General features: G+C 27.9%; 2 protein-coding genes across 3 annotated transcripts in view; one reads left to right on the forward strand and one right to left on the reverse strand.

The window, feature by feature from the left end:
* Positions 1 to 13,608, reverse strand: part of LOC125857233 (heavy metal-associated isoprenylated plant protein 20-like) — a 287,045-nt gene that overhangs the window by 204,209 nt on the left and 69,228 nt on the right. The window lies entirely within an intron of this gene.
* LOC125857199 (uncharacterized) lies at positions 1,254 to 2,524 on the forward strand. The gene has a single exon (XM_049536888.1). The coding sequence runs from the start codon at positions 1,341 to 1,343 to the stop codon at positions 2,448 to 2,450; it is 1,110 nt and encodes a 369-aa protein (XP_049392845.1). The 5' UTR covers positions 1,254 to 1,340; the 3' UTR covers positions 2,451 to 2,524.

A 13,608-nucleotide genomic window follows, 5' to 3' on the forward strand; every position in this document is an offset into this window, starting at 1 on the left:
AACAATATGGAGGATAAAATCTTCTTCAACAAGAAATAGTCAATAAACTGAGTTTTTGAGATTCACGTATTTAGATTAGTTGAAGTAGGCAAGAAACTCTGAATTACTATTATTGAATTTCGCTATAAGTCAAATTGGTGAAGCTTAGCTATAATATGAAAAATATGGGGCATGTGGGGTTCATTTTTCGTCATATCTACTCAAGATTTTTGAAATTCTTGCAAAACGTATACATTATTCTTTAATACTCTTTATAGCATGATATAAGAAGATAAATAAATATTAGGGAATCATTCACAACTTTTTATAAAGAGTAGTTTGGACAGCCTATTATTGGTATGAACTTTTAAGTTAATTGCACCCTACATTGCATCATTATATATTAGGCTATCGAAGAATTAACGACATATAAAATTTTATAGCTAAATAATAAATTTTTATGTTAATTTTATTTTTGCGATGGATTTTAATAAAATTTAGTTATTTAGGAAACTTTTAACGACGAATTAACTAGATATTACTGATAAATTTTGTAGCTAATTTCATGTGTTTTCTTGTATTAGTATGAAACTTTCAACTTTACACTATGCTCTTTTTTTATAACCATAATGTTTACTTGTTTAGTAAAGTTAGTGTGTGTTTTTGATTAATTACATATGGTATATTGACTATCATTATGGAAATAAAAAAATTAATTTAACTATAAACTTTGTTGCTAATTTGTTCGTAACTAACAAAATTGCATCGCTGATTTATTTCGTTTCGATTTGTTGCTAAATGAAATTAGCGATGAATTTTAATATTTAGCTATAGAATTTGTCTCTATAGCCCGTCACTACTCTGCATTGCAGAAATCATGCTACCGACAAAATGAGATTAGTGTTTCTAATAAATTAATTAACGTTTGTAAATGTCACTTCTTTTCTTGACCTTTTTTTACACTAAACGAGCTCACAAGTTAAACTAGGCCATAGGTTCGATCGATTCTGTTTTGAAATTTATCGATTCGACTTATCAGTTATCGAGTTATAAATATATTAAAATTGTGATAAAATAATTATGATATTGACTTATCGGTTATTATTGATAGTTGTCGATTTAATCGTTAAAATTTGACAAAAAAATGAACCATGCACGTGAGCTGACAGATTGCTGGCCACATTTTAGTTTGAATGGCAAAAATAAAATAACATTATCACAAAATATTTTTTATCTTCTTAAATAATATTTTCATTGGATTGGTGGCCAAGTTTTAGTTTGAATGGAAAAAACAAAATAAAACGATTTTATAAATTTATATTCCGTTGAAAAAAACTTACCAGAAATTCCAAAGCTTTACAATGAAATCATTTTTCGCCCTTCTAATCTCCGTCAGTTTCATCATCGCCTCCGCCGCTAAAACCGGCCACGTCATCACTTTCCGATCACCGTCTCTTTACCCGGAGTCATTCACTTGGGATCCTAAATCTCACAACTTCATCATCGGCGGTACTCGTCACCAGAAACTCCTCTCAATTTCCGAATCCGGCGTAGCTGAAACCCTAATCTCCGATACTGATTTACCGCAAAATTCCTCATTCATCGGCCTTACTATCGACCGCCGTAACAATCGCCTCCTTGCTTGCATTCACCGTATCCCGACCGCCACTCACCCTTCCCCTTTCAACGCACTCGCCGCCTACGATCTCAAATCCCGCCGCCGCATTTTCCTCACCCCGCTCCTAGACAAAAACGACCAAAACCCGATCGCAACCGTAACAGAGATAATCCACCCCGCTGCCGCCAACGATGTCGCCGTTGATTCCTCCGGCAACTCTTACGTCACGAACTCCGACGGAGACTTCATCTGGAAAGTAAACATCGACGGCGAAGGTTCGATTTTCTCTAGATCGGAGATCTTCAAATCTCATCCCGTGGACCTCAACGTCGACTACCACAAATGCGGATTAAACGGCATCGTTTTCATCTTCGATGGGTACTTACTCGTCGTCCAATCAAATACCGGCAAATTGTATAAAGTCAACGTTAACGACGGTACGGCGAAGACTGTTAATTTAAACAAGGATTTAACGGCGGGTGATGGAATCGCCGTTAGAAGTGACGGCGTCGTTTTAGTAGTGAGTCAGCATAAACTTTATTATATTAAGAGTGAGAATAATTGGGACGAAGGAGTGGTGTTTGACGAAACTACCCTTGATGAGGAAGGGTTTGCTACGGCGGTTGTAGTAGGGAATAGGAAGAGGGTATATGTGTTATATGGGCATTTAATGGAGGGTATAATGGGTAATGGAAATAGAGAAGAATTTAGTATAGTTGAAATAGAGGAAAATGAAGATAAAGAAGATAATATATGGTTATTTGTTTTGGTTGGATTTGGATTAACTTATTTTTTGTTTTGGAGATTTCAAATGCGTAGACTTGTACAAAATATGGATAAGAGGGTAGCTTAGGTTTTGATTATTTTATTTTTACTTGTTTTGTTGTAATTTATTTTGATAAATGACAAGTTTTTTTTCATAGCAAATGATGAATAAACACTACTATTAGAAACAAAAGTTTTTTTCATGGTGAATCATTGATAAATTTGTGTTACATATTATGATTCTTTTACTCATTTCTTATCGAAGAGTTCATTGGGAAATAGTAGTTAGAATCAGAATTTTCACTAAAGAGGTTTAAAATATAAATAAGTAAACAAATTTCCTAATTTTAATAATGTATAAACTGTGTAGTTGAACAATTCTCCAAATCATTTACCACTAATTAGTGATACAAGTATTTTATCACACTATCTCTATTAATTGATGTCTAGTATTAGCTCTTGATAAATGATTTGGAGAATATTATTTAATGCTAAGGGTAAAATACGGAAAAAATAATTCTCTTCTTGATATATCTTAAGTGACAAATAAAAAATAAAAATCTATTTTAAAAATAAGTGACAAGTAAAAGTGAACGGATGAAGTACTTTTTAAGCCTAAAGTAAAGTAGAATTAAAAAATGTTTAAAAGCCACAAACACTTAAAAATAAGTCAATTCAATCTAACTTATTAATTGAAATAAGTTAATAGTTGGATGGTTAAAGAATTTATTTTAACCACAATATTTTTAAAGATTTTTGTATTTTAACTATTGTGGCTTATAATACTTTTATATAATTTTAAATATGTAAACTTTATTTCAAAAATTAAATTTTTTTCTCTAAATTCACGCGAATATTAGTTAATTTGACCATCATATTCTGAATCAAGTCATTCAAATTTAAACATTTAAACAGATAAGAGTATACTAATTCAACAATTTGGCTCATATGCTAGAGAACGTGTGGCAAACCTAAATGAATAAATAAAAATGTTTCTATCTCTTATAAATTACATTTTCATTCAGATAGACATTTCATTTCAATAATTCATCAAAAATTATCGTAGAAAATGAATGAAAAATTCAAATAAAATTAGTTAGAAATTGCTTTCTAAAAGATATTGAAAGAGAAAGATCAATGAATACAAAGCTATTAGACCTCAATCTTCTAATTCACATCATTCAACTAGTCAAGGAATGCCCTTGTTTTGAATGTACCTTGTACATATTAAAGAGTTACTTTGCTTGTATGATTATTCAACTATTCAAATTGATGTATAAAGTTTTTTTTAAAAAAATAAATTAATTTATAATAAAAAAAAGTCTTATTCGGTTTTGATTATCGTACTATTTTATTGTTCTTATTGTTTCTTTTGTCAAATGTACACTGTTTTTCTTATTTTACTGCTATGCTTTCTTTATTACTTTATTCATCGTTTTGACATACTTGAACCTATGATCTTTAGGAAACGGTCTTTATATTTTCATGAAATAGTGATAAAATATGTGTACACTCTATTTTCCATAGATCCTACATAGTGAAATTTCATTAATATATTATTGTTGTTGTAATAAAAAAAATCACTTTACTATTGCTATATCATATCAAATATACTCATAGTCGTAGAGTATATTTTCAGCAACAATTTAATAACGTGACACAATATTTGAAATCAAAAGAATACAAAAGGAATCCAATCAATATAGAACTATTCGACTCATGAACCCAACTTGACATGGACAGATGTGTGTTACTTATGAGTTCGGCTAAATTTTTGAATTTTGGTTCGAACTCTGAATTTATCGTAAGAAATTCATTGAATATGTAATAAATTATTAATTTAGAATCTAATAATTTTTTTAAAAAATAAAATTCAAACTCATAAACTTTAAATTTTGATTCTGGCTCTACAACTCATCTTAATTACATGAAAAAAGTTAGTGTGCGTGGAAAAAACAATGAGAAGGAATGCTTGTTATATTATTAAGAAAATAATAATTGAGGTGATTATTCTATCATACTATTTCTATTAATTGATGTTTATTATTACGTCTTAAAAAATGATTTCAGAAATAAGTAATTAATACTAAGAACAAAATATGGAGAGAAAAAAAATCTTGATATATTAAAAGTGAAAATCTATTTTGAAATAGTGCACATGAACCTAAGGAGTGAATTGTTTGATATAACAATAGTAAATTGACTTTTTTATACAAAACAAAGAAGAATAACTTTGCTATTCTGTTTTCATTAATCGAATGACTTTTCTGTTACAAAATAAGAAGAAAGGAAAATAACTATTACATCATTTACAATAGTTGAATGATCATATAAGCGATCAAACTCTACCTGAAATAACCTAACTATATAGTTTAGAAATAAATATGAATGTATGATGAATATACCCTTCTCAGACTCCACTCAGTGAGATTTCACCGAATTTGTTAACATTATGGACATATGACATAATCTAGATGAAATGAAAATTTGTTTTGATTGAAAGGATCAAGCTTGTTATGGCATGGAGATGGACCAGAAGGTGGGACTGGTCCTCTTGGAAGTTGATTTTGTAGCAAATAATTCTTTTCAATATCTCTTATGCTTGAAACCATATTTATTGATGTAATTAGTAGAACAAGAAGAAAAATCAAACCTCTAAGATCAAATTTATACATTTTCATCCCTTTGCTCTTTTTGTAATATTCTTGTTTTCTTGTATTTGTTTTTGAATGGGAAAAGAAAAGTATAGGATGTGTTGAAGTTTATATTATTCAAGAGGAGGAAAAGGTATACATCATGGGGCTAACTTGTGCAGCCAAAGAGGAAAAGATTTCAATGCCCTCTCTTTTAGACTTATTTATAACACCACAAAGTATTAAGGATGTGTTTGGTATGAAGAAAACATGGTTTTTTAGGAAAAATATTTCGGAAAATAATTAGCTTATTTTTTGGTATATATTGAGGGTCTTTCTGAAACAATCTTACTAGCTATATTTTCATGAAATAGGGATAAGGTTTGGCTACCCTTTATCTTCTCAAGATGGCACCTATGATTATAGTGGTGGAATCAGAACTTTCGCTAAGGGGGTTCAAAATCTAAAGAAATAAACACAAACTAATCGAAGGGGGTTCGACATATACTATATACACATAAAAAATTATTTTAACCATATATAAATAGTACTCCCTTCGTCCCAATTTATGTGACTTATGTGACACTTTTCGGATTTCGAGATTCAAACAAGTCTATCTTTGACCGTAATTTTTTCATATAATTATTTTGAATTATCAATTATTGTGACTTATAGTACTTTTTACGTAGTTTACAAATATATATATAAATTTCATTTCAAAAAATTGAAGATTTCACGAGCAAATTTCTAGTCAAACTTAAATTGTTTGACTCTCGAAAAATGAAAAGTGCCACATAAATAGGAGCAAAGGGAGTATAATTTTTCGCATCCAAACCCCCTGACCATAAGGTGGCTCCACCCCTGCCTATGAAATTACATTGGGTATGTTGTTAAGTTATTGTTGTTACAAATCAAACATGAGAAAATGGACACTATTTTAATCCATACCAAACACACTCTAAGGGGTTGTTTACTATAATGGATAAACATAAATAGTATAGGGTAAAAATTTAATCTCTTGTTTAATTGCTAATTCTAAAATAAGTTATACCAAAATTAGAAATTAGTATCAGCAACTATCCCTGATAGAGGATGGTATAATAGTGCCATGACTAGTTATCTCATGATAAAAATAATAAAATGACAGAAATACCATAGGGTCTCTCAAAGTCCCTTTCTATTTAATAAGATAGACGTATTTTTGTAAACAACCAACTTTTTTTTAGAAATTATGTTATTCATGTTATTTATAATATACCAAATCAAACAGTCATTAAAAGATAATATCAAAATAACTAATCTCAATATAACTTGTCTTCAAAAATAAAGAATCATTTGATAAAGTGTATAAGATTAATATTGAATATGGTGTATTAGTAATGCTGAGATCAATATTAATGAAATTAATTGTGCTAAAATTAATTATACTGATAATTAATTAATAAATTAATGAAATAATTAGTTGGACAACTTTGAAATTATCATTAAAAATTGCTCATTAAATGATATGAAGTGGCGGCCATTTTGAGAAGTCTAAAAGTAGTCTATTCTAATGTTAGGTTATAGCCGTCCGTTTCTATTTACTCCTCATATTAGTCAAAAAAAAAAAAAAACTATACTCTATATTTCATTTCTTAGTTTTAATTTGCTTGGACAAATCATTTATAAAAAATAATTAAAATTTTTAATTTTATGAGCCTAAAATAAAAATACATATAATGTATGAAAATATTTTTTTAGTTTCATGATCTTAAACATGTTATATAAGTATTAAAAAAGAAAGTAAGATATAAATTAAAATCAAGAAATCATTTTTTAATTTTTTTTATATCATTATTAGAAAGAAATTAATGTGTTATTCAAAGATAAAAATAAATAAATAAGAATAAATTAATCATTCAATTCTCTTGTCATTAATATTTTCTTAAAAAGAAAACTCAACATACGAACATGTAGGGCAATCTGATGCACTAAAGCTCGTGCTATGCGCAAGATTCGGGGAAAGGTGCAACCACAAGAGTCTATTGTACACAATGTTACCTTGTATATCTGTCAAAGGTTGCTTCAATACGATCGAACATGTCAACTAAATAGAAAGACAGGGAGTATATTTACTCATTAACAATATTTTCAAAAAAAAAAAGAGATAATTTAAAAGGTTTTCCCATCATGAATTAGTGAGAAATTTATGTCATAAAATATAATTTTTTTCTCACTAAACCAGATCAGTAAAACAAAATGCATGATGAAAAATAGTTTCTCACTGAAATGATAAGAAACATTTTCTTAATTTATTTCATATGAAAATAGTACTATTTTTTTCTTTCTCACCGATTCAATCAATTATATATCAATAACGAAAATAGCCTCTGAACATTAATTTTAAATCTTAAATGCGTTGTAAATTTTTTTTTAAAAAACGTGACATTTGTATACTTATAATATATCTGGCCGACGGCTAAATTGATTGTACACTCTAAAAGAAGTACTACTCATAATTTGGTCAGTTTTTGTACCAAACACACAAACTCTCTCAAGAGAAATGACAATCAATATGTTAGGGGGGGAATGGAAACTTACGTAAATCTTAGTTTAGGAGTTAATTACTTAGATATATTTTAATTTGTAATACTATAATTCTATTAGATTTTGGTATGTCCAAATACGTCCAGATACGTGTATCTTAAAATATATATGGTCAAAATTAATTAGTTGTAATTTGTTCTAGATACATTGAATGCATGTATTCAAGTGGATTCACATGTACTTGAGATACGTAATAAATCTCCCTCGCCTCTCTCCCATCTCGCTTGTCACTCTCCTATATATCTGAAATACATAATAAATGTTGCTCACTTCTCTCCCTGTTTTAGTGTATTTGATAGCAAATATACATGTATCTAGGTGTATATATCTTCCTCAATAAATGATAGAAAACTCTTAATTAGTAATAAGTTATTTAATACTTTAAAAATAAAAATAATAATAATAAGTATATATGATAATAAAATATGTCTAATTATGTAATCTCTTAAAAACAAATTAATTACGCCTAACATGAGCTAGTCTAGCTATTGATAGTTTAAGCAAACTTATTACATAAAAGGTCCAAAAATAGCACTTCAAATCTTTGCAAAAATAACCCTAAAATGGTCTACCTTTTAATTTGTGATGAACACTTGGGTCGAATTAATCTCAATCGCTGGCAAATGTCCATCTCGTCTATCTGTTAACCTTTTATCTTAATCTTCGACCTTCATATCTTTTTATTTAAGATTATGTCCTTAATAACTACAAATAATTTATATCTTATCTAATCTCCTCTCTCGATATTTTTGCGATCAATTTTAATATACAAGATAAACATCAATAGCAAACCCTCCAATACCACTGACAGACAAAATCACGATTATAGTCTATACTTTTTTAATATAAAAAATCTCTTTTTTAAAAAGCATTACCACTTTCCTTGTCCAAGGACCAAGTTTATGGTCGAAGTGCAATTTCAAGTCAGTGCACCTCATTTACATTGACCAACTTGCATTAGTATGAAATGTAATAATAATAATATACATTGATTTAGATGTGAAATTAATAATTATTGCCTAATTTTAGGGGTTTAGGTATTCTTCCAAATTATTCTAGTTTCATACCTAAAAAGATTTAGAGAGAAATATTGATAGATACCCAAACTAAGTCCTTATTTGTTGTTAAAACTTAAAAGGGTAAAAAGAAAAGGAAAGGACTCGTTGTTTTCATTCAAATTAAGACGTTAGAATAGGAATACATATTTAAATTGTTATGATATTGTCTTTAGATCTAAACACTGAATAATTAAAAATTATTTGTGTTTCAACATCCGACTATGCATAATTTATTTAGTTTTAAAAACATAATAAATATACAATTCATATAAAAATAATTCCATATTAAAATATATAAAATCATTACTTGATAAAATTTTAAAAATATTATGTTCGCTAGTGATGGTAAAAAAAGGCTTATAGTGGTGGTGGTAATGGTTGGTGTTAGCGACTAGCTAGTAATGAAGGTGTGATAGTTCTGATGGTAGAGATGGTTGGTGTTATAGTGACTGGTGCAACAGTGGCAATTAATTAGTAGAAGTGGTGATAGTTGTAATGACAAAGTTGATTGATGTTAGTAGTTGGTGGTGTCGATGATAGTGGCTAAAGAATGTGTGATGATCGATGATGTGTTGGTGGACGTAGTTGATGGCGGTGCTAATAGTGATAGTAGAGATGGTTGGTAGTAGAATTAGCAATAGTGTAGGTAGTGGCAGATAACAATGGTGGATGTGGCTGTGACGATAACAAGGGTGATGGCGATGATGGTGGTTGAAAATGTGTGGTGATTGTCAATGTGTTAGTGGTAATTGACGACAGTAATAGTGTGGAGGTGATTAGTAGCTAATAGAAATTGACTGCAGTGATGGAGGAGGACGTGGCGATGGCCGATGGTGAGGATGATGATAATGATAGAGGTGGTAGGTATGATAACTATTGACAGTAATGATAAACAATTATGGTTGCTTGTGGTGATTGTGATGACAAAGGTAATTAATAATGATTGACAATAATAGTGTTGATTGTGATAATAAAGATAGTTACTGATGATGAAGGGTGATTTTCAGTACAAAAATACATTACAATGAATTTTTTTTTATATTTATTTCTCTTCCTAAAATAATGCACCATTTAGAAATCAATAGAATAGAAGAAAATAAAAAAAAAAATAATAATAGAATAGAAGAAAATTAAAGTAAAAAATACAATACTCCATTAAGCAATAGGGCATTATTGATTTGAGAAGCTTTTATTTTCTTTTTTCAAATAATTGAGTGCATTTTTTAAAAAGATTTTTGAAAAAGAGAAAAATTATTTTCATTTCCTATGACTTGTCCACTAATTAGTCTGCCCCTTAAATGGACAAAAGAAATTATTCAATTATTCAAAACTTTAATCTCCATCAATCCTTGTTTTATCTTCTTTTTTGTTTTTTTTTTTGGTCTTTTCTTTCTATTTTTCATGACAAGGCCAGAAATTCTATCCAACAATTGAGAGATTTACTATTTTCTCTGTTTCATATTAGTTGTCACATTTATTTATTTTTATAGATTAATTCAACTAATATTTAGAGTTTATTGGATTAGATAATCTAATATTTTAAAATTACAATTTGAATATTCAAAAACTATATGAAAAATATTGTAAATTATAATTCTTTTATATCAATTTGATGAAAACATATATCTCAAAATATTGGTCAAAGTTCATGTAATTTAACTCTCACAAAATGAAGCAAAACAAGTATTTTAAAACGAAGGAAGTAATTAACTAGGGAAAAAAATCCCACTTTTGCAATGTCAAATCATGGAAACAAATATAGACCACCACTTACTATAATGTTTTAGTGCAACAAATGAAAAGGTGAAAATAGTTTCCTAAGTTCTCAGAGAATAATTCAAGAGTATAAGTCTTTAGCTTGATAATTAAGTAGACAATAATAGAGATAGATGTCTTTAAGAAAAATTCCAAGATGAGATGAAATCATCCACTTTTAAAATTGAAACGTGTTGATTATTCAATTAAGTAAAAAAAAAAAAAATGTGTGTGGAGGGGGATGCTTCGTTAAGCAGCACGGCACTTTTATTGCTCTCTCATAATTTCATTTTTACGATTTAGGCTGCTCTCATTTCGCTTGTCGCTATTAAAAGAATCGATAAAGGTGGGGTGAACTAAGCAAGTTAGAGAATTCATTTTTTGTTTGTACAAATTGATCTAGCTACGACAGTAATAATTTCATAAATAAAGTGTAAAAAATAAAATATATATTAACTTGTATCTTATATTTCATTATATTCTCAAAACTCTAAGTCGAGATATTTCTTTTTATCTTTCTTCAATTTCCCAAAAACATAGGACAGTTTAACCCTTAACCTATTACTTTCCAAGAAGGAATTATTTGGATTATAAGATAATAAAAAAGGTTTTCTTTTGTCTATTTAAGAAACCCACCATGTACAACCAATCGATTTAACTATTTTACTTTTTTAAATGCTAATATTTTCAAAAAGTAAGATGATGGCTACAATTTGGGAAAACCATATAATATAATATTCTCACACTTTCATTGGTCATAAAATGTTTACTTTTTTAAATACTTCCTTAGTTTTAATTTATTTTTTCGATTTTGACTTCACACAAAAAAAATTTTAAGTAAAAAAAAATTAGTCTTAAGATCTAAATTAAAGATATGTAGAATTTATTATATTCTTTAATCTTGTGATTTTAAACATGTAACGTAAAAAATTCAAAATTAAAAAATTACCCAAAAGAAGTTGTCTTCTTTTTTAAATAGATTAAAAAAGACATAGAAAAACAAATTGAATCCTTCTATATATTTTATTTTTTCATCTGTACTTTTGTATTGATATTAATTAATTAATAAAACTTGTGTGGAATATTTCTTGGGAACAATGTGAACTTTCCCTAGAAAAAAGGTATCACAAACAATAACACCATTTTAGGGTCAAAACGAATCATTATTAAGTCTCTAATTTTAAAAAAGAAATAGCTATATAACTAATGATGTTTGTTGAAGGGGCTCCCATATATAGCTATAAAAAAAATGATACTTCATTCACTCTTTCTTACTTGTTATTAGTTAAATATACTAAAAATAAATTTATTTTAGCAAATAGCAATAAATTCTTTTTTTAAAATTTTACCTATATTATTATTAATTATTAAGTAACATTTCTCAAACTAATTAGACTAATTTTAATCATCAATTATATATTGAACAAGTAAAAATGTTCAGAAGGATCATGTAGTATTGTGGTTTTCTTTTTAGGGAGATCATTGACCGGCTTAAATATTATTTACGTTGAAGTGGAAGGCCGACTGAAATGAGCTAAGAATCAAATCATAAATTACTCCGTCCAATTTATACAAAATTTTAAACTCAAAATTTGTTTTCTTGAAATTTGTCTAAGTATCTAATAAATTTTCTCCCCTATATTAAAAAAGTATTCTTAAAAATATTTAGATAAAATTTTTCATGAGTCGATCTAAACTACTTATTAGCTCAATTTTATAATAAACTAAACTAAGTGAATCAAAATAAATTCAGTTAATAAAATACATATATAAACAAATTATATCAATCACAATTTTATAAGCTGATTTTGACACCCGTACTCAATCCCATACCCCCCCCCCCTCCCCGCCCAAATTAAATATAAATGTATGTTTTAAATGTTGGAATTAATTTGTAGTGGCCAGCCTATGGATCCAAGAATTTAATGACCACGGCTCCCAAAAAGTCATCTCATTATAATATTAAATGTGATTAGATATGGACTAGAGGGAGTTGCTCGGATGGTAAGCATCCTCACTTTCAACTTGAAGGTTGCGAGTTCGAGTCATCAAGGAAGCAAAAGGGGTGGGAGCTCTTAGGGAGGGTAAAAAAATTTATAATATCTTTTTTATTTTAAAATAAATTATTTTTTTTCCATTTTTTAGGAAAAATCCTTTTGGCCAGAATGGTAAAATAACATATTTCACACTATGTTATTTTATCTTGTTGAACATTTTTACCCTTTTAACTTTAATAATTTTTAATTAAAAAATGAAAAAAAAAATCAGTTTATTTTAAAATAAAAAAAATATTATAGACTTTTAAAATTTCTGACCAAATTCTGGACAAATTTTCTGGCCATTTAGCATTACCCATTAAACTTTCTTTAACAAAATATTCACTCTTATCTTTTTTTTCAACTAATATTCTTTCTTTTATCTCTCTTTAATAAATTTTTAAAAAAATCTTTGCAATTATAATATTGAAATTTGTGTATGTGTCCTTCACTTAAATTTTTTATGCTTAGTAATTAATATTTATTATTTTTAAGAATAATTATTACTAACACCAACATGAAAAAAAAATTGCACCTAATTATATCTAATTTTTCTAAAATAATAATAATTTTTTTGGACTGTTTATTTTAATATGAAGGACAAGTTAAATGTTTTGTAGGAAATAGGCTAAGTACTATTTTTTTATAAGGTCAAAATAGCACAAAAAAATGCAAGTAAAGTAAACAAAAATGAATATTTAAGGAAAAAAAAATGTTAAGAAACTACTCCAACTATTGAGTAGTACCAATATAACCCCAATTGCTTGACCCCTAAAAAAACAATTGAAAAATGCACCCAAGGAAATGTATAACATGTATTATACATAAGTATTTAATTATAAATAATACTCCCTCTGTCCAACAATAATAGTTCACTATACTATTTTGAGATGTCCAATAATACTTATCCACATTATGAAATCAATAGATAATTTTACACTTAGTTTCTAATTTACCCTTATCATTATAGTTATTTCTCTATTACATTTTTTAAGACATTGTATATTCAAAGGGTGATATAGTAAAATTACCCTTCTATTTATAGTTTCTTAAGAAACGTGCAAAGTCAATAGCGGACAAGTGTTGTTGGACAGAGGAAGTATATATTTTTATTTCATTTAATTATAATAAATTAATATAATTTAATATAAATATGAGTACAAATCGCTATTGAAAAT

Source organism: Solanum stenotomum, chromosome 2 (assembly GCF_019186545.1).
Source record: "Solanum stenotomum isolate F172 chromosome 2, ASM1918654v1, whole genome shotgun sequence".
NCBI lineage: Eukaryota > Viridiplantae > Streptophyta > Magnoliopsida > Solanales > Solanaceae > Solanum > Solanum stenotomum.